This window comes from Hermetia illucens, chromosome 6, assembly GCF_905115235.1.
Source record: "Hermetia illucens chromosome 6, iHerIll2.2.curated.20191125, whole genome shotgun sequence".
Classification (NCBI taxonomy): domain Eukaryota; kingdom Metazoa; phylum Arthropoda; class Insecta; order Diptera; family Stratiomyidae; genus Hermetia; species Hermetia illucens.
Window position 1 is genome coordinate 71,530,645 of NC_051854.1, and position 18,753 is coordinate 71,549,397.

Genomic DNA, 18,753 nt, shown 5'->3' on the forward strand with positions numbered 1-18,753 from the left:
AGCCCGACGGTACTTTTACGAGCTCCAGACTAGAATCAGTACAGACCCTCCTGCAAGTACACCACCAGGGAGAACGGGTGAGAACACCGGTAGGGGGAGGCGCACACGCAAGTGCTGCAAGGGGAATTGGAACGCTCCGAAAACGGTTGTTACCAATAAGAAGGTGAGAGCTACATTTCAAAGCATTCTGCATGGATGGGATCTATCCAGTAATGCCAAAGGAGGGTGTGGAACATTTAGAGCGTCCTCTAAGAAATATTTTTCGATGATGTCCTGCTCTGGGCTACATGCCTTCCTCTTGGCAAAAGGTAGTCTTCATACCGAAACATGGGAAGGATGATTATTCTAATAGAAAGAACTTCAGACAGATCAGCTTGACTTCATTCTTGCTGAAAGGTTTGGAGAGACTGGTTGAGCGTCACATTCGTGAGAAGCCACTTAGGTGGCATCCACTTTGTGAAAACCAACATGCTTACCAGCGTGGAGAGTCCTGTGAGTCTGCTCTTCATTCTTTGGTTACAAAAATACAAGATGCAACTCTGACTGGTGAGTATGCGATGGAGGTGTTTGTGGACATAGAAGGACGATTGACTGTGCGCCTTTTCAAAAACTTTGTGATACCACCAGAGCGCATAGTGTTGATAATGCTTTAATTAAGTGGATCCATGCTATGCTGAAGTGGATGTCGATCGCTACCTAACGGCGGAAGCAGCGAAAGGCTGCCCCAAGGAGATGTGCTGTCGCCATTTCTGTGGAGTATGCTGAACGACTCACTACTATGCCAACTGCACAATTTGCCAATAATCCCGCAAGCTCATGCTGATGACGTGGCTGTGCTTGCTGTTGATCAGCATCTTGGAACGATGTATAGGAAAATACAACGTGCCGCTGATCTGATAGACAGTTGGTGCCTCACACATTGTCTTTCAGTTAATCCAAATAAACCACAATGGTTTTATTCACAAAAAGGTGCAAACTGAATGGACCTTGCCTCCCTGTGATGAGGGGTACTATCCTTCAATTCTCCGAAGAAGTCAAATATCTAGGAATCACTCTAGATAAAAAGCTTCTTTGGAACAAACATGTATAAGTAAAGATGAAACGCTTATGGGCTGTGCAGACGGACCTTAGCCTCGACATGGGGACTCAGGCCTCATGTAGTAATGTAGATATACGTTGCAATCATTAGGCCAATGTTCGCTTATGCATCCGTAGTATTGTGAGTTAACGTGAGACAAAAAGGTTTTCACCGTTAACTAGCCAAACTGCAAAGGACTGTCTGAGTATCACCGGTGCCATGAGCACGACATCCGACGCAGCTCTAAATGCATTACCCAATTTGCAACCCCTGCATATATTTAGTAGCAAAGTACTGCAATGAGAGTAACTCATAGACTAATTTGATTAGGTCTATGGGGAAACAGTGGATGTAGGGGGCACAAAGCATTGGAAGAGTTACTGGGAGTATTGAGTCCAGTTTTTACAATGCCTTTGGATTCTCGTGCCCCCATACATCAATTTGGTAGAAGATATGAAGTAACCCTGAAGCGAAGAGGGAACTGGGAAGTCCCAGAGAAACAGAATGCGGAAGTCTTCTACACCGATGGCTCAGAAACAGAACAGGGTTCTGGAGCAGGAGTCTACCTCCCGAATAAAAACGAGAAGTGGGCTTTTCCTTTGGAACAATATGGAACGGTTTTTCAAGCTGAAGTGGGTGATTGAAGAGCGGTTGAAGGGCATGCGCATCGCGATCTACAGTGATAGCCAAGCTGCATTGAGGGCGTTGAGTAGTCCTTTGATCACCTAGAAAATTGTTCAGGAATGCAGAAACCGTTTAAACTCTATCTCTAGATTCAATACGGTGGAACTACTCTGGGTACCTGGTCACTGTGGTATAGAGAGAAATGAAATCTCAGATGCTTTAGGGAAAGAGGGGTCAATTTCCCCCATGCCGGGACCGGAACCAGCAATTGGAGTACCAGTAGCATTGACGAAGGCTGTCTTCAGAAACTAGGAACAAGCTTATCCTGTCGAAAAGCAGAAAGACTTGTAGAAGTATTGTGGGCATTCTGATAGTTCATAAATCACTATGTTCGGCATATGTTCAGAATAGGAATTATATACGTGTCCCTCCTGAGAAGATATAGCTTCTCCCCCACCACACACACACACGCTTCCCAGTTATAGCTTCCAATGCAGTCCTTTGGGCTGCGAATCTCGGGCAATGGAATGAAAGCGTGTTCTGCGTCCTTTGCAATATTTGGGCATTTTGGGCAACATTGCGAATCATCATGCCCAAACCAATACAGATATGTTCGATTGCCTCCGTGTCCACTCAAGGTGAGTTAGGTCGAAACCTACTTCGCCATGGGGTCGCTTGATCCATTTCCGGATATCTCATATGATTCTTTAAGTCCAGCGGCCTTTTTCTGATTCGTCCCACTTCTCCTGCTATTCCGCAATAATTTCAGTTCATGTGAACTGTCGCCGACGAGCTGGAGATATGCTCGATCGTCAAGTCGTTGTCTTTCTTTCGCTAGAATCTCAATCGGGACCATTCCTGCTATCCCGCAAGGTGCTTCATTGGATATTCTGTAAACGCAAGATATTCGGAGCACACTTATGCAATACGCAGCTCCAATTTTTCTCTTATTTGTTGTATTTTTCAGTGCATCTGGCTATACTGGGGCTGCATACAGTAGAATCGAACTGACCACCTCCGAAATAAGGAGTCGACGGCTCGGCCTTGGGCCACCTATATTTAGTAACATTCTCGTAATCAGCGCTCCGATGTTATATGCCTTGGTTGCTGTACCCTCATTACATCTAAGTACTTAAGCGCAGGTTTGGAATAAATTGTTTGTGTTCCAGCTGTGCTCTCCATGGAAGTGTACTTTCTTCGTTTGGTAATAAGTATTACTTCCGTCTTATGTTCTGCGAGCTGTAGACCAGCATTCTCTAACGAGGATTTAATCCCATAGACTGCTTCATTTGCATAAAGTTCGACTTCTTCGAGAAGGCGTGCAACAACGGTCACACCAATATCGTCCCCGAAACCAATGGAGGCCACACCAGTAGGAAGGTGTAACGTCAGTACTCCGTTATACATAATAATCCACAAGAGTGGTCCTAGGACGGACCCTTGTGGAACTCCGCATATCATTATCATCATCAATGGCGGTATCTGGTATAGGCCTGCCTTAATAAGGAACTCCAGACATCCCGGTTTTGCGCAGAGATCCACCAATTCGATATCTCTAAAAGCTGTCTGGCGTCCTGACCTACGCCATCGCTCCATCTTAGACAGGGTCTGCCTCGTCTTCTTTTTCTACCATAGATATTGCCCTTATAGACTTTTCGGGTTGGATCATCCTCATCCATACGGATTATGTCACCCGCCCACCGAAACCTATTGAGCCGGATTTTATCCACAACCGGACGGTCATGGTATCGCTCATAGATTTCGTCATTGTGTAGGCTACGGAATCGTCCATCCTCATGTAGGGGGCCAAAAAAACGCGGCCAAGAGTTCGCAATTTTTCTTGCTAAGTTTCCGAGGAATACTTGAGGACTGGCAAGATCATTGTCTTGTACAGTAAGAGCTTTGACCTTATGGTGGGACGTTCCGAAAGGAGCAGTTTTTGTAAGCTGAAATAGGCTCTGTTGGCTGACAACAACCGTGCGCGGATTTCCTCATCGTAACTGTTATCGGTTGTGATTTTCGACCCTAGATAGGAGAAATTATCAACGGACTCAAAGTTGTATTCTTCTATCCTTATTTTTCCTGTTTGATCAGTGCGGTTTGTTATTGTTGGTTGGTTGGTTTTCGATGTTGATGTTGCCACCATATACTTTGTCTTGCCTTCATTGATATGCAGCCCAACTCCGCATATCGTTTGGTATAATTTTATTCCTTCATCTGATTCGCAGCACAGAACCCTATCGATTAGGAAGTCGGCAACGATACGCACCGGGTACTTCGCTACGCCTAAGTTGATTAAAAACTCAAGTATCTTGCTCCATCGAGAGGAATTGAAGGAGTTCTTCACATCGAGTGTGATCACTGCACAGCATTTGTCCTTGTCTAGTCCGGTCTTAGTTGTGTTAGCTACTAGGAAACTGCATCCTTTGTAGACCTCCCCTTTCAAAAACCGAACTAATTTTCGGAGAGACCGCCATCTTTTTCGGTAATTGGAAGTAATCTGTTATAGATTTCTCATTCGAATAGTTTGCCAGTATTATTTGGAAGGCATATCGGCCTGTAGGACGAAGCTTTACCCAAAGGTTTGTTTAGCTTGGGAACTAGTATTAATTTCTGCTCCTTCCATTGTGTAGGAAATGCTTCTTCTTTAAGGCATGTGGTGAACGCCTTGGCAAACATATTTCGAGCTATTTTTACTGCTGCCTTGAGAGGTTTATTGGGGATGCTATCCACGCCAGGTGCTTTATTTCCAACAATTTTTTCCGCAGCTTCGAGGGCCTCCTTTTCACTAATCATGGAAATTTCAACGATGTCTCACAGTGGGAAGGTTAGCGGTACTCACATTCTGTGGGAAAAGATCCGTTACTATTCCATTAAGCATGCACTTTTTATGCAGCTGCCCGGCATCCTCAGATCTCAGACGAAGACACCTTGGCAAGGTTTTCTTCAATGAAGAATCTGCACACTCTCTGCCTCTTGAGAATGTTCTCAGATTCGCTGAAGCCTGCGAACACCGCAGACGGGAAGCCATTGAATAGGGAACTTACGGGAATAGTACAATGGGCCTAATAGTGGCCTGAGTGCTCGGAGCTGCGGCTCCCCCCAGTTAACTAAACTAACTAACATTCCATTAAGCAGAGTAGGGAAAGAAATTGGTGTTGAGCGTTTTTTTTTCGATATTATTAATTTCTTCCGAGCGTTTTTATATTCTTCATGTAGCTGCTCGTATCCAAATTGGTTTCTAGTATATTTCGTTGACTGCGTCTACTTCATGTTCGTCTTAATTTTAGGCAGAGCTTTTCTGATGGCGCGACGTGTTGTTGTTTCTTGTTCCTCTTCACCTTCTTCTTTTGAATCCTGGAGAGTAACTAAGTAAAGTCTCCTTCAGATGTCCCTTACTCCTTTCCTTTTTACCCCAGTTCGCTCTGCAATGGACCGTCTGTCATCCGTTTGGTACTCGTAGTGTTCTCGTCGGGAGGCGCAGTTGTTTCTACTTCCTGCGGATTTTCTCTTACTCTCCATGTCCGCCTATAGTATGAAATCCTGTCCAGGAGGTCCTCCAGTTCGATTAGCCCGTAGAGTAGTAGAGTAGTCGATAGCCCTTCCACTGGTTTATATTCGAAACCATTTGGTTAGTTTCGACAGTTTTCACTGTGCCTCTTTCTGCAATTATAGTACTGCGTAGTATGGTCTGGGTTTCCTGCCTCCGTTACAGGTGCCGCATTATTTTGCGAGTCCTTCTCTGCGCGTCCTGAAGGCTTGTCGGGTATTCCAGCCCTTGTTGCCTCCTTCGCTGGGCGCTGGGGCGAGCGACGCATTTTCGTGCTGCGAACAAACGCAGCCTGCTCATGCTCCACTTCGACTATCTCCTCGTTTGATTTGTTTTTGTTCGCCATTTAAGTTGTTTACCAGCGCATCGTGTGCAAGGGAGCGGGCCGCAATAGTCAGGAACGGGTATACCCTCGGGACAAAGCCCCTACCCCAGTCCCCTGAGGCCTAACCTGCGATTAGCTGATCCCGGAATTCACGGACGGATCAGCGCTCGCTCGGGGCAACGCGGTCTACTAACACCGGTTCAAGGCACACTACCCGACAAGAATCCCGAAGGAACTGGCTCCTGATACACGCCACAACTACCACCTTGGCAGAGCTAGGCTCACATCACCCCATCGACGTCGACAACGAGTCGTCGACGGCTCCAGGGACTACCAGTGTGTCCCGGTGTGTATCGGTCATTAGCAGTTCGCTCTTCACCGAGAAACTTTCTCTAGGCTACCTATGGAATGGAATTTTTCACTATGTACACACTGAACTGTCATGAACTCATCGCTCCTCACATAGCGAAACATAAAACCTTTTATACCTGAAGCGTCGAGCTTCCGGTTTCCCGTCTTGTTTTGTTCATTTTTCCAGTATGTATATCTATATATAATTACTTACTTCTTAAAAATAAAACCAATTTTAAAAACAAAATAAAAACAAAAACAATTTATCCAAAGCAAACTGCGAACATTAGAGGCGACCAGAAAAGTGCGGTTACGGACGCCGCGTATAGAAAAAGGGGGAGCAAGTTAAAGTGAGGTAACTCCGCCCGGTGATGTAACACCTGATGGTGGTTACACGAAGGAATTCCACACACTGTTGTCTTCAGGTCACAATTTTTTTAATCCAACCCCCCCTCCCCCCCAAAAAAAACAAAACAATCCATGTATTCATGCAATTGGCCACAATCGGTGAAAAATTCAGCAACCATTATTCCAACGAACTTTTTATTAGTTTATTTACCTTTTCATGCATAAATATATTCCAAACGGTTTTGAATTTAATGAAACCGAAATAATAACTTTCATTAAAATCATTCAACGGTTAAAAAACAGTAACTTCCACAATCCACTCCATCACACATCATGCCACACCAAATTCCTATGCATACATCTGTCATCGCACAACCCACTGACAGCTACGTCGAAATTCCAATCGGAAAATCACAGTCTGCGGCAAATTTGGGTGTGTGCAAGAGCAACGGATGTCCCTCCGAAAAAGCCTAGTTGTCTCACCGTCTCGCATAAAGTAAATATTTTTCCGCTTTTACCAGTTCCGGAAAACACTCAGTTCGCGTTTTCCCGCACTGTCATTTCCACCATCGAATAAATTGCCGTGAAATTCGCGTGTGACATACTCTGACATGGGCTTGAAAAGCTGCCAAATCCAATTGGACAATCCATGGAACACTTACTACGCCGGCCAGACCATCAATGGCCAGGTGACATACACCTTTGACTCGCCGAAGAAGGTCCGAGGTAAGTACGTGATTGCTGGCGAGGAATTTACGCACGTGGAGCACCGCAGTTCTATTCCCTGGGCTCAGTGCGACCGGATTCCGGTGCATAGACGGCTGTCAATGTCCTCCTCTGCGACTATTTTTAGCGTTTCTGTCACTCAGGTGTTGGACAAAGCAGGGCCATGGGCAGGGGGCAGGCGTGTGATCTCTGCAGCAAGCCGATGAATCACAATCCATCTGGGAGGAAGCAACGATGCCAAGACGTCGCCGTCGAGTATGAGATAAGCACGGTCGGAAACTGGGAGCTGATAACTTATCTCATCATTGCAAGTTGTACCTAATTTAAATGTATGCAGTGAGTGACCACTGGAGCCGCCTTCATTGAGCGCGACCAGTGACGGGGTCCACGTTCCATTCGATTCCGCTATTTGGCGTGACCGGATTACAGACGTGAACTGACGTCATCTTGTTGCGTCTTCCAATTGTTGTAGTTTGGAAATATGTAAATTTCGATGCTAATTTGGTTGGCATAGTCTTGGGAGATGTTTCCTCAATTTGAGGCCTGGAAGGGAACTCTCTTTTGCAAACGTCTATGCATCGCCAGGTCCAGTACAACGACAAAGATTTAAAGTTCAAAACTGTATTATTACTAACTTCTTTCCCGGTTCTTATAGCGAGGAAAGTAAATGAATTCGATTACGACGCCGTTTCCGTGTGTCTTGCAATGGTCAACGGAAGGAGATAAGTTGTCTCCGATATGCTAACACAGTAGCCCCTTGTGTATTAGAGTTCGGAGAAATAGTAGGTTCACCTGCCAAATTACCATATCCGTTAAAAACAACAATTCGGAACGCTCATTTATTAATTGTAATGGTTTAAAAATTGAATTTTCACAAGGATTTGCACTGAGCGCGATGCGAACCTTTCTTGTGACTTGTGCGTGTGTGGTGGTACTCGCCACCCCCATCTAACGGGATATTCCGGATTCGTTAACCTATCGCAGGATTTCCGTTAGTAGATGCGATGCTACCCGTCGCAACTGGAGAACATCAGCATCTAATGTCTGATGCGTCCATTGGCGTAGCATTCACATAGGAAATGCTCCGTGGATTTCGCTTCCTCATTACAGGAATTGAATAATTCCTATTCTGAACATATGCCCAGCTAGTGAATTATGTCCTGTCAGAATGCCAACAATACTTCAACAAGTCCTGTTTTTCGACAGGATAAACTTTGCGGTAAGCATGTTCGGTTGGGAGAGGAAAAGTTTGGTGTGTGTAGCAGCATTTAGGCTCTGCAACTTGTCATTGTGGGAAGCTTGTTCCCAGTTTTTGAATACAGCCTTATCTGGTACTCCAATTACTGTTTCCGGTCCCGGCATGAGGGAGATTGATCCCTCTTTCGCTAAAGCATCCGAGATTTCATTTCCCTCTACGCCACAGTTACCAAGTACCAAGAGTATTTCCATCATATTGAGTTCAAACGGTTTCTGCATTCCTGGACGATTTTTGAGGTGATCAAAGGACTACTCAACGCCCTCAATGCAGTTTGGCTATCACTGCAGATTGCGATGCGCATGTCCTTCAACTGCTCGTCAATCACCCACTTCGGCTTGAAAAACCGTTGCATATTGTTCCAAAGGAAAAGCCTACTTCTGTTTTTATTCAGGAGGTATACTCCGGCTCCAGAACCCTGTTCTGTTTCTGAGCCATCGGTGTAGAAGACTTCCGCATTCCGTTCCTCCGGGACTTCCCAGTTCTCTCTTCATTTCAGGGTTACTTCATATCTTCTACCAAATTGATGTATGGGGGCACGAGAATCGAAAAGCATTTGTAAAAACTGGAGTCAGGTAAAGGAAAGGTAATACTCCAACCTGCTTAAATTTACCAAATTTGTCGCCAAATGCCTAAATTCACGGCAAGAAATACATACCAATCACACTAATTTGGCTAAAGCCTTCGACACTGTAAATTACAAGATACTTCTATCCAAACTCTCGTCTCTAAGCGTTCCTATATCATTTGTTTTATGGCTTGCCTCTTACCTTTTCAACCAATCCTGCCGCGTCTCTTTTGACGGCTGCACTCTTGTTCGTTGATGCTCGACTAATGGTTTAGCGCTTAACGTCAGAAAGTGTCACTCTATGTTCTACTTCCTAAAATCCTCACCCACTTCTTTCCCCTACTCTCTTAACGGACATTCCTTGTCCTGCTTAAATTCCACTCAAGACCTCGGAGTCACTTTTGATACTAAGCTCCGTTTTGACACCCATTGCCTCGAAGTCACCAATCGAGCAACAAAACTGTCAGGCTTTTTACTTCGCTCCTCTGATTTTAACTCCATTCAATGCTCCTTAGCCCTCTTCAATTTCCTCGTGAGGAATACCCTCGAGTACTGCTCCGTGATCTGGTCATCCTCCCGTAACTGTGATTGTCTCGTCCTTGAAAATGTGCAACGTAAATTCACCCGTTTCCTCATCTTTAAGAAAAGCTTCCCTCGTGTGGACTACCACTCCCGCCTCCGCTTTCTGAGGGCAATAAGTAATTAGAGTTTACTCTTTTTGTTGTCCGTTAAATTAAATAAATAAATGAATAGTCTATCTACACACCGTTTCAAAATCCGGATCAACAACAAGCACAGCCACGTCATCAGCATAAGCTTGAGCGTGAATCCGTAGTGGGTGAGAGAACTAATCCTTCTTCTTATAATGGCTTCTGATTCTCGTATCTCCAGACATCTATTTGGGGGTACGAATCCTCAAACGCAGAGAAAACTGGGGAGAGATAGAAGCGTGCGTGCCGGGATATACTGAGCTCTTTTATAGCGACAGGACAGTCTACTCTTCGGATAAAAACAGGGGGTGGTCTTTCTGTGTGTGTCTGTGATATTAAGAGCAGCAATCTGGATGATTGATGATCGATTGAACGGTAGGTACATCGTAATCGGCATAGGTAATCAAGCTATCCTGAGGGCGTTAAGCAGTCCTTTGACTATCTCGAAAATAGTTTAGAAATCATCTGAACTCTGGATTCAATATCATCTTTAGGAAATCTCCTCAACTGCGTTGAGTTACTTATAGAAAATATCCTCCATCTCTATTCGGAAATCTTCGTTGATGAATAATCCTCTTTAACATGGACTGGAATTTCGTATCCAAGTCGCGTGGTCTACAGTAACCGCCAATAACATTCCGACAAGGGATTTGCGTCTGCTTCGTTGGACTTTCCAGAGTACGAAAGTGTCGTACCACAAGAGGGAGCACTCTCTAGAGTCCCTCCATTTTACTTCGTTTAGGCCCGAAATATCCACTTTATCTTCTTTTTCTTCAGCCTTCATCCCGTTCATAAGCAGGGTCGGCTCGTGGTGATGGCTTTCCCATTTTAATTTATCAAATGATTGATCTGGATGCAATCTCGAGGCATTCAGATCCCCATCCAGCGTATCAAGTCACCATTGTTTCTGCCGTCGTTTTGATCGTTTACCATCAACTTCGATGTTCAGAATAATCTCGTTAGCGTGAAGTACGTGACCATATTATCGAAGATGCCTCTCTCGTAGTTTTTCCACGATCAGTGCAACCTCATATCAATCGCGAATATCCTCATTTGGGATGTGATCAAAATGTGTTCCGCCACTAGTCCAACGCATCACCTTCGCCTCCATTAAGGTAGAGAGAGGTATTTCAATCTCTCAGTTGTGGGGAGGTCACTGCCGCCGACAATGATTGTGCCTTTTTCACGAGGATCGGTCGTCAGATATTCAGTTTTATTCAGATTCAATCTGAGATCGTGTTGTATGAGGCGATCTTTCCATTTTTGGACAAGTTGCTCGAGATCATTTTTGCTGCTAGATGCTAGGAAAACATAAAGCAGTGCACAGAGCGTTGGACTTTGGATGTCCCATCTGACGGTGTCCATAACAAGAACAAAGAGAAGTGGGCGAGGGCGCTCCCTTGATGAACACCAACAGAGACGCGAAGCGGTTTTGATACATGCGCCGAATTTCTTGCTCAAGTTCTAGAGCGAACATTTTGAAAGCCGTTGAGTTACAGCGTTATTTAAGAAACTAGTCAAAAACTGTTTCGATAGCCAAAGGTCGTAGCCATGAGGTCAATCCCTGTTGACGTTTTGGTAATAGAAAGGTTTTGAAATTTAGCAGATTATTATCACACTAATTTCTACCCCTTTTAGTCACGAATTATCAAACCTCAACAACAGAGAAAATTTCGTCCTCCTACACTTTGATTTCCACCGATTTATTGCTAACTTTTTGTTTCAAATTTGCGAATAAAAATTTGAAACTTTCGGTCCCAATCTCAGTTCCCTATAATTTTATTCCATCAATATTTTTCAGGTATCATCGTCCGTTTCTTAGGCGAAGCTAACACAAATTGGCAAGAAACACGAAAGGTAACCAACAGTGAAGGCAAAGAAGAAGATGAAACTGAAAACCTGTCAGGTCACGAAGAATATTTTCAAATTCAATACTACTTGTTAGGAGGAAAAAATAGTAAGCGAATATCTGTTAAATGCACCACAAACTATGATTTTAACTTAGTTTTCCCGTCATTTCAGGTGCCGAAATTGAGCTTCCATCAGGTCAACATACCTATCCTTTTACATGTGCTTTACCGCCAACTCTGCCGTCGTCGTTTGAAGGTGAATGGGGACATGTACGTTACACTATTAAAGTTACTCTCGATCGTCCATGGAAATTCGATCAGGAGACGAAGATGGCTTTCACAGTCATTTCACCGGTCGATTTAAACCTCAATCCTCGTGTACAGGTAAGGAAGAGTTTAGAGTCAATGTTTACAATTTTTGGATATAATATATGGTGAACTATTACACGGCGACATAAGTTGAGTTTAAAGCAAACGATTATCATCAGAGTCCATGATAATACCGGGGCATCTCGGCGAATCGGAAGATGTTAATAAAGAATAAACAAAAAAATATTTTCTTTTGAAACTCAGCTTAGTTGAGAAGTTTTCGTTTTTCGAAAAAGTTACTGCTGTTTAATTGCCTGCAGGGTTCGGTCGCCCCGATCGTCAGAAGTTTGCCTTTACTCTCCTAATTGCTTCTATAACCTTATCTTTCCCCGTCTCATTCAGTGATGATTTTTCTTACATTTTTCTGTCGAAAATAGTAGAAAAAGATTGTGCTATTACTGAAGGTTAGCATACGAAGCAGTCAGTGTTCATGTAATACGAAATAGCGAATTAAGACAAATCGTAACGATTTAAAAATTTGCCAGTTTTGGGAGATCTACTCATCGAAATTGAGTGACGACGTCTGCCGAAATAACGTTTTTGCTAAGTCGCATTTGGCTGCTGGAGTTGTCTTATAAGTCTCTTTCGTAAACAGTAGCCACCTGGATGCCGTTCAAGTACTATAATCGAAGATTTAATCAAGATAGATTTAAGTTCCTGACCTCCAGTCCTGCCATCAAATATCTCTTATATATTAATGGAGGCATCCTTGGCAACTAACGTATGTCTTTTGGGTAATTTATCAACTGTCGCAGATTAAATTTGCAGTTAAAAGATCTCTCTCACTTTTCGACTTGAGTCCTTTAATAAATTAATTAGTAATGTCGTTGGATCACTTTATTGGGTTTGCGTTTTAGTGTTGGCGGATCTTCATTGCTAATTATCACGGGTTTTTGGTTTGGGATATCATTTACTTCGTGACCGACCATTGTCAATTCAATGGTAATTTTGGTCATTCTTCCTAAATGCCAATGTTCTTTATACTTGGGTTGGAACCTGGATTCAAACAGTTAATTCAAATGGCTTTGTAGTGCCAAAGAGAAGCGCCCGGATTCTGCGAAATGAAAAGATGCTATCCAAAAATTATTGCAGATGGATGGGAGGTTCTACTACGCCGTTCGCTAGATCTTACAACGTAGGCCTACAATTTGCTGTGCTTATTACTTACCGTTCTTTAAGTGCGAAAATTTTTAACCTAGATAACAAAACACAGTCTTAGGTTGACCTCATAACCATTCTTTACAAAGGGACAAGGTGGTATCTCAACAGATTTGCACTTTCCTGAACTGCACGAAACGCTTATTTTAAATTCTAATCCGCGTTCTTGAGAGATCACGAACTACACTTTTTCATCCCACTTTTCGCAACCAACTGTTTCCGAAAGAACACTAAACACCGAGGAGAAGTCCAAAATGACATACATAAAGTTGTGTGATGTGGAAAGAACAAATTCTTTGCTTGTACGGAGTTTTCTTGCAGACGGTGTAGTTTTTATCTTGATTAGTTTCCTCCTCGTCGTCGTTGCAATGTTGATTCGGGTAGAGTTGTCTTTTTTTGGAGCGTCCAGGGTGTTCGTTGTTTTAGTTCCTTTCCGATAGATCGCAATAATAAAAATTTGCCAAAACGAAGGTACTTTACAAATGCAAACAACCTAACCAAACAGTTGTCAATAAACAATAACAGCAGCTTCCTAATAAATAGCACGAACACCTAGTTCAGTTAGTTTTGCTTTATAAAAGGCGTAGAACCCCTACCATTGAGAACAGTTCTCGTGCTTGGCTCCCCTACTCAAGGGAAGCGAGCGCGCGCAAGCCAATCCGCAGCGGGCCAGCTCACAAGCAGAAAGGTTAAAGCAGCCGACGCGCGCTAGCAAACAAACGATTGTAGCGGTCACATAATGTGTCCCCATAGCAAACTTGACAGAGGATGGCCGGATGCCAAATGCTGTCTTTGGTCCACATTCTTGGCAAGTCAGTCTGTCAGCCATGCTTGAGTGCCTAGACAACCACATCAAGAATGTTTCGTTCAGTTGGGCACGTTTCAGCAGCACTTGGTCGCAACTGCACGCCAACTATCTTTATACTTTTTTATTGAGGATGCTGCGAGTCCGCACCCCGGAGTCCGAACCGTCCCATAATGGAGTTCTCGATAAAGATTATTAAGTTTGTAAGTCCAAAAGACTCCTGAATATTTGTCAACCATTTTTCCGTTCTGGTGATTACGACAAAGTATATCATTTCGAAGACAAATCCAAAAACCATAAAGTCAACAGACATCAAAGCCTCCTAATGTTTACCAAGGGATTATCATTGGTTACCTTTCCACGTGCCATTGGTGTGAATCCTGCATACGCCGTTAGCTGTTTTCCATTTCCCATCCAAAATTCTTGATTATTTCTACCAGCTGGATTTCCACCCCCGGTAAGTTAAGTAGCACGTAATCGCGCCACATAACTTTCCTAGTGAACTTAACTGGCCCAGTCTTCGTAACGTTCACCATGAGTCCGTTACTTAAACACCAACTATGGATTATCTGCAGAGTTGCATTCAAGCGGTCACATACTGTGTTGCAAACTTGATTACGGCTCAGATCGTCCATAAATGCTTGCGCAAAAACCTTGGTATCTTCCAGGAGTCGTAGTAAGAATGGGGATATGGAAGATACCTTCGATGTCCATGAAACCGCCTATGGCGTACTTCTTTTCGGATATCAGATATCATTGAGAACTTTGTTCGTCGACTTTGCTGCTTGTTAGCCATGTTGCCTTATGAATCGACTTACTAGTCGAGGGGTTTCCCTGGTTGGGGAACAAATACCACCTTTACAACACGTCAAGTAATTGAAATATTTGCGCGTTTTCCAGGGATTTTAACTCGGGCGCTCAGTTTTATTTTCTGCGTCACGCAATATTCCTTCCATGGATTTCGAAATTGAGCGGTTGGAAGTGGATATATGCCCATAGCGAAACCAGTGGGCCTGTGATCTGAGGTGTTATATTGTTTGATGCTCTCCAATCTTCGGCAAGAACCTCCATATCAGGCGATATCACCGTGATGCCGATGATCTCTTGCCTAATCGCATTGGAAAAAGTGGAATGTTGACGATCTGCAGTTCGGTTCCTACCAGATATTCTAATAGGCTCGATCCTCTCACGTTGATTTTAAAACTTCCTCTACAGATATGGTGGGCGTTACATTACTTCGTGCTATTACCCCCATGCCTTTACCCTTGACACATTGAATAGCTCTAAGGAAAATAAGCAGAACACCAAAGAATCTCCTTACCTCCGGGTGACTTTTAATTGTTAATTTAAAGGTTGTGGTATCGTTATTGCGGCGTTAGCCAGTATACCCTGGGGGTCTTTTGAAACAACTATTCAGGAGCAGGGTCTAGGTAAGAATCACTTTACAATGCCACAAAGTTACTTAAGAAATATTATACGTCATGCCCGCATCAGATGAAGATGAAATGAGCTACACGCCCCCTCACTGACACTTGTAACATGACGGTTAGAGCCCCGACAGTAAGAAAGGTTGTCAGCCTATTGGCTTTCTCTACTGCCTACTGTTGAGGTTATACTTGATGCCAATTTATTCCAGAGCGGCATTACGTTTCTCATCTAGAAGCCAGAGAAAGCATTCAAATCCAAGTAGTGAGGAAGACGACAAGTAGTCAATAAATAATGAAATAATCGGAAAAGGTTTTTCGTTGGCAAAGTTTATCCGTAACATTTTATAATATACACCTACCTAGCTTGATAATTTCCCAGAATATCTATCTTCATTGCTGAACGCCTTCACCAGGACAAGATAGGTAATCATCGAGGAAAAACACAACGTGTTACTCGCTTAAATTTTCCTCAACTTTTGGTGCACAACCTCTACCATTTCCGATATCCTTTCATGACCTGCGTGGAATTTTCGATATGTTTCGTTTTAATCCCCACTCCGTCGACCTTAAGTTTCTGCCCTACGTTCCCCCGCCGACCAAAGTCGGCTTCATCCTTGAATGTTGCTCTCTAATTGGTTTGCTTTCCGTAACTATGATTGCCTCACTCTTAGAGCAGTACAACGTAAATTTACCCGATTCTTTTTTTTAAAAGTTAATTTCGTCCCGGCTACGCACTTAATCTTCCTTCCCTGCAAAAACGCATGGCTTGATGAAGAGCTCTGCCTCCTCGAGTATTATTTCTCGTATTAACGCAATGTTGCCTTCTGCGGTTCTGAGTGTTGGCCAACTATAAAAGACAATGGTCACAAAATGATCACATCCGAAATGAGGATATCCACGAGAGGCGTCTTCGATGGTATGGTCACGTAATGCGTGCTAACGAGAATTCACTTGCCAAGATTGGTCTGAACATCGAAACAACGGTGGGTTGCTACACTGGATGGGGATTTAAAAGCCTCAAGATTGCACCCAGATCAGGCATGCCGAAACCGATCACGACGAGCCGACCCCGCTTGTGAACGGGACAAAGGCTGAAGATCTCTTCGCGGACCTAGACAATTACTCCCGCTCCTGAGATTATGGCAACCGCTTTTCAGCTTCGTTCATTTGACTTTGTCTGTTTTCTTAGTTTTAATCGTAGATGAAGAAGTTTATCTTACTTGTTCCTCTCAGGATAAAGAGTAGTTTTCTGTATATTGTTCCTTAAATTATATAAATAAATAAAATGTTTCAATTTCTTAGCAAGCAAGAAGCTGTGCGACAACTTTATATTTTCTCCTATTTTCAATTCCAGGACCCATACAAATTGGAGTTAGAAAAGACATTTTGTTGTTTCTGTTGTCAATCCGGTCCATTAGCGGTTATCGTCAAAATCCCAGTGACAGGCTTTGTTTCTGGGCAAGTTATTCCTATTACAGCTGAATGTGATAATGCCAGCAACGTGCATGTTAATCTGCTGAAGTTCATTTTGAGGAAGGTGGTGGCATTCCACACGACTCAACCACGTCGTGAAACCAAGAAGGAGAATATAACAATAGGTGAACTGAGTGTTGGTCCCATTGGTCCGCATGATTCGAAAACATGGACCCAACAATTGGAAATACCCCCTTTACCGCCATCTAATCTGGTTAATTGTGGAATTATAGACTTGGACTATGATCTTAAGGTAAAGCGAGCTGTAAAAATATAAACGATTTGAAAGCTAAGAAAACGATTATTTAGGTTGTTTGTGAAGTATCTGGACCACATAGGAATTTGGAGGGTACTATTCCTGTTGTGCTGGGCACCATACCACTGGCGTCATTCAAACCACCAGCTCCGTACAGCGATGTGCCAGTGCAAGATCCATCTTTGGCTCCCACTCAACCCGTAAGTCCAGCAAGTCCACCAAATGGAACAGGCGGTGCTGTCGGATGGAACACTGCCGATACCGCAGGAGGCTCTCTCTATCCAAATATTCGTGAGTATTTTATTTTTCAATTCATATTTAAAGATCCAAATTCAACGAACTGTAGCATTTGTGGCATCACTGCAATATAATAATCTCTGTCTTTTCTACAAACTTACTCTCCACAGCCCCACCAACATTCGAGGAGAGTCAATTCAAACCCTCTACAATCGTTGATAAAACTGACTCAGAGCACACAATGATCCCGACAGGGAACCAGGACTTTGCGCCACGCTATCCGACCTATGCATTTAATCCAAGTGCCCCGGCTGCCCAGAATATGTAAGGGGCATTGCTGCCACGCTTAACTTTCGTCCCTCTCTTGACGAAAGCATCTTTAGGTTCTCTACGGGATACGTTGCCCAGAGACGTAACATGCGCACACACTCATACACTACTAATCTCAATTTTTACAATTATTATGATATAAGAAGAAGAAATTAAGACTAAGTATAAAGTTGGTAGCTTTACAACTAAAAGTAGTGAGAGACAAAACAACAGAGAAATGTATTTTGTTACAATTTGTATTGTATTGAGCTAGATGAAAATAACAGATCGAAGTTAATAAGTTTTTATACAACGCCTGATATTGTTTTCAAAAGATTTTAAAAATATTTTGCCTAGAATAGTGTCTTGACTTGTCATCGGAACACTTAGCGAAATTGGGAGACGAACCGGTGACGACGGCCTATATTTCATGTTTACACGTTAGGATAGTATCGTTGTGCTTTCATTGCTTAATATGTACGCGATATATGAAGGATAATATTAGGCTAATCGGATAAATCAAATTCTCTCAGTTGGACCCGCTCACTACTTATGAACCCAGCAATATCGTTTCATTTAGTTTGTACGCTTTTTACAATGTGGTTATGGAATCTCCATTTGTTACGAAAAAATGAGTGCCTATTTCTACAATGGAAAATATTAAAGCAAAATAAAGATCAATTAGCAGAGAAAAATCGTAAAAGTCTAGCCAAGTCATTTTATAAGCGCCTCATTCACTAGTCAAAACGTAAAACAAAATTTACTACAACGTCCGAGTAAGAAGGAGTAAGGAGAAAGTGTTTGATTTGTCGCACATGATTTTTGTTATTTGGTGCGCAATTATTTGATTTATTCATCTAAAATATTGATATTGTATTTTGATATTGATTTTATTTTTCTAGATTATGTTATAACCGCACTTTTTGATTATTGGATTTATATAGAAATCATAATTATTTAAAACTTGTCGTTTTATTCAATGTAATTGTAAGATGCAGTGAATGGTGTGACTTTAAAATCAAATGAGATACAATACATAAATATAGATTATTGAATCTTCTTCGGTAGCGAGTTTGGCTTGTCGTGATCCTGTTCGCCAGTTCTCTCGGTATAAGTAACCGCTCGGAGTAGCGCAATAAGCGTTGTGGTGCACCGTTTTGATGTCACACATTCCTACGGCCGTGAAGTTTTGGGAAGGACAAGGGATCCAAGTCTAGCAAGCTTTGATCTACAAAGCTAGGCCGCAGCAGCTCCTCATTTTTCCTAGAGATCTTAAGTTAGTAACGAGTAAAGAGGTTGATCAATTCTCGTCTAGCATATCAAGCTATTGTTAT

General features: G+C 42.9%; 1 protein-coding gene across 1 annotated transcript; it reads left to right on the plus strand.

Annotated features, from left to right (window-relative positions):
• The first annotated feature begins 6,653 nt into the window (after window positions 1–6,653).
• On the plus strand, window positions 6,654–18,381 carry LOC119659641 (arrestin domain-containing protein 2). The gene is made up of 6 exons (XM_038067843.1): window positions 6,654–7,002; window positions 11,337–11,492; window positions 11,558–11,769; window positions 16,499–16,870; window positions 16,927–17,164; window positions 17,281–18,381. Exons 1-6 carry the CDS (start codon window positions 6,888–6,890, stop codon window positions 17,436–17,438), a joined length of 1,251 nt encoding a protein of 416 aa, XP_037923771.1. The 5' UTR covers window positions 6,654–6,887; the 3' UTR covers window positions 17,439–18,381.
• The last annotated feature ends 372 nt before the right edge of the window (window positions 18,382–18,753 follow it).

Coding starts and splice junctions, on each gene's coding strand:
- LOC119659641 (XM_038067843.1), top strand. CDS start 6,888: ATGGGCTTGAAAAGCTGCCAAATCCAATTGGACAATCCATGGAACACT. Junction 11,493..11,557: donor CTTGTTAGGAGGAAAAAATA/GTAAGCGAATAT, acceptor CCGTCATTTCAG/GTGCCGAAATTGAGCTTCCA. Junction 11,770..16,498: donor ACCTCAATCCTCGTGTACAG/GTAAGGAAGAGT, acceptor TTTCAATTCCAG/GACCCATACAAATTGGAGTT.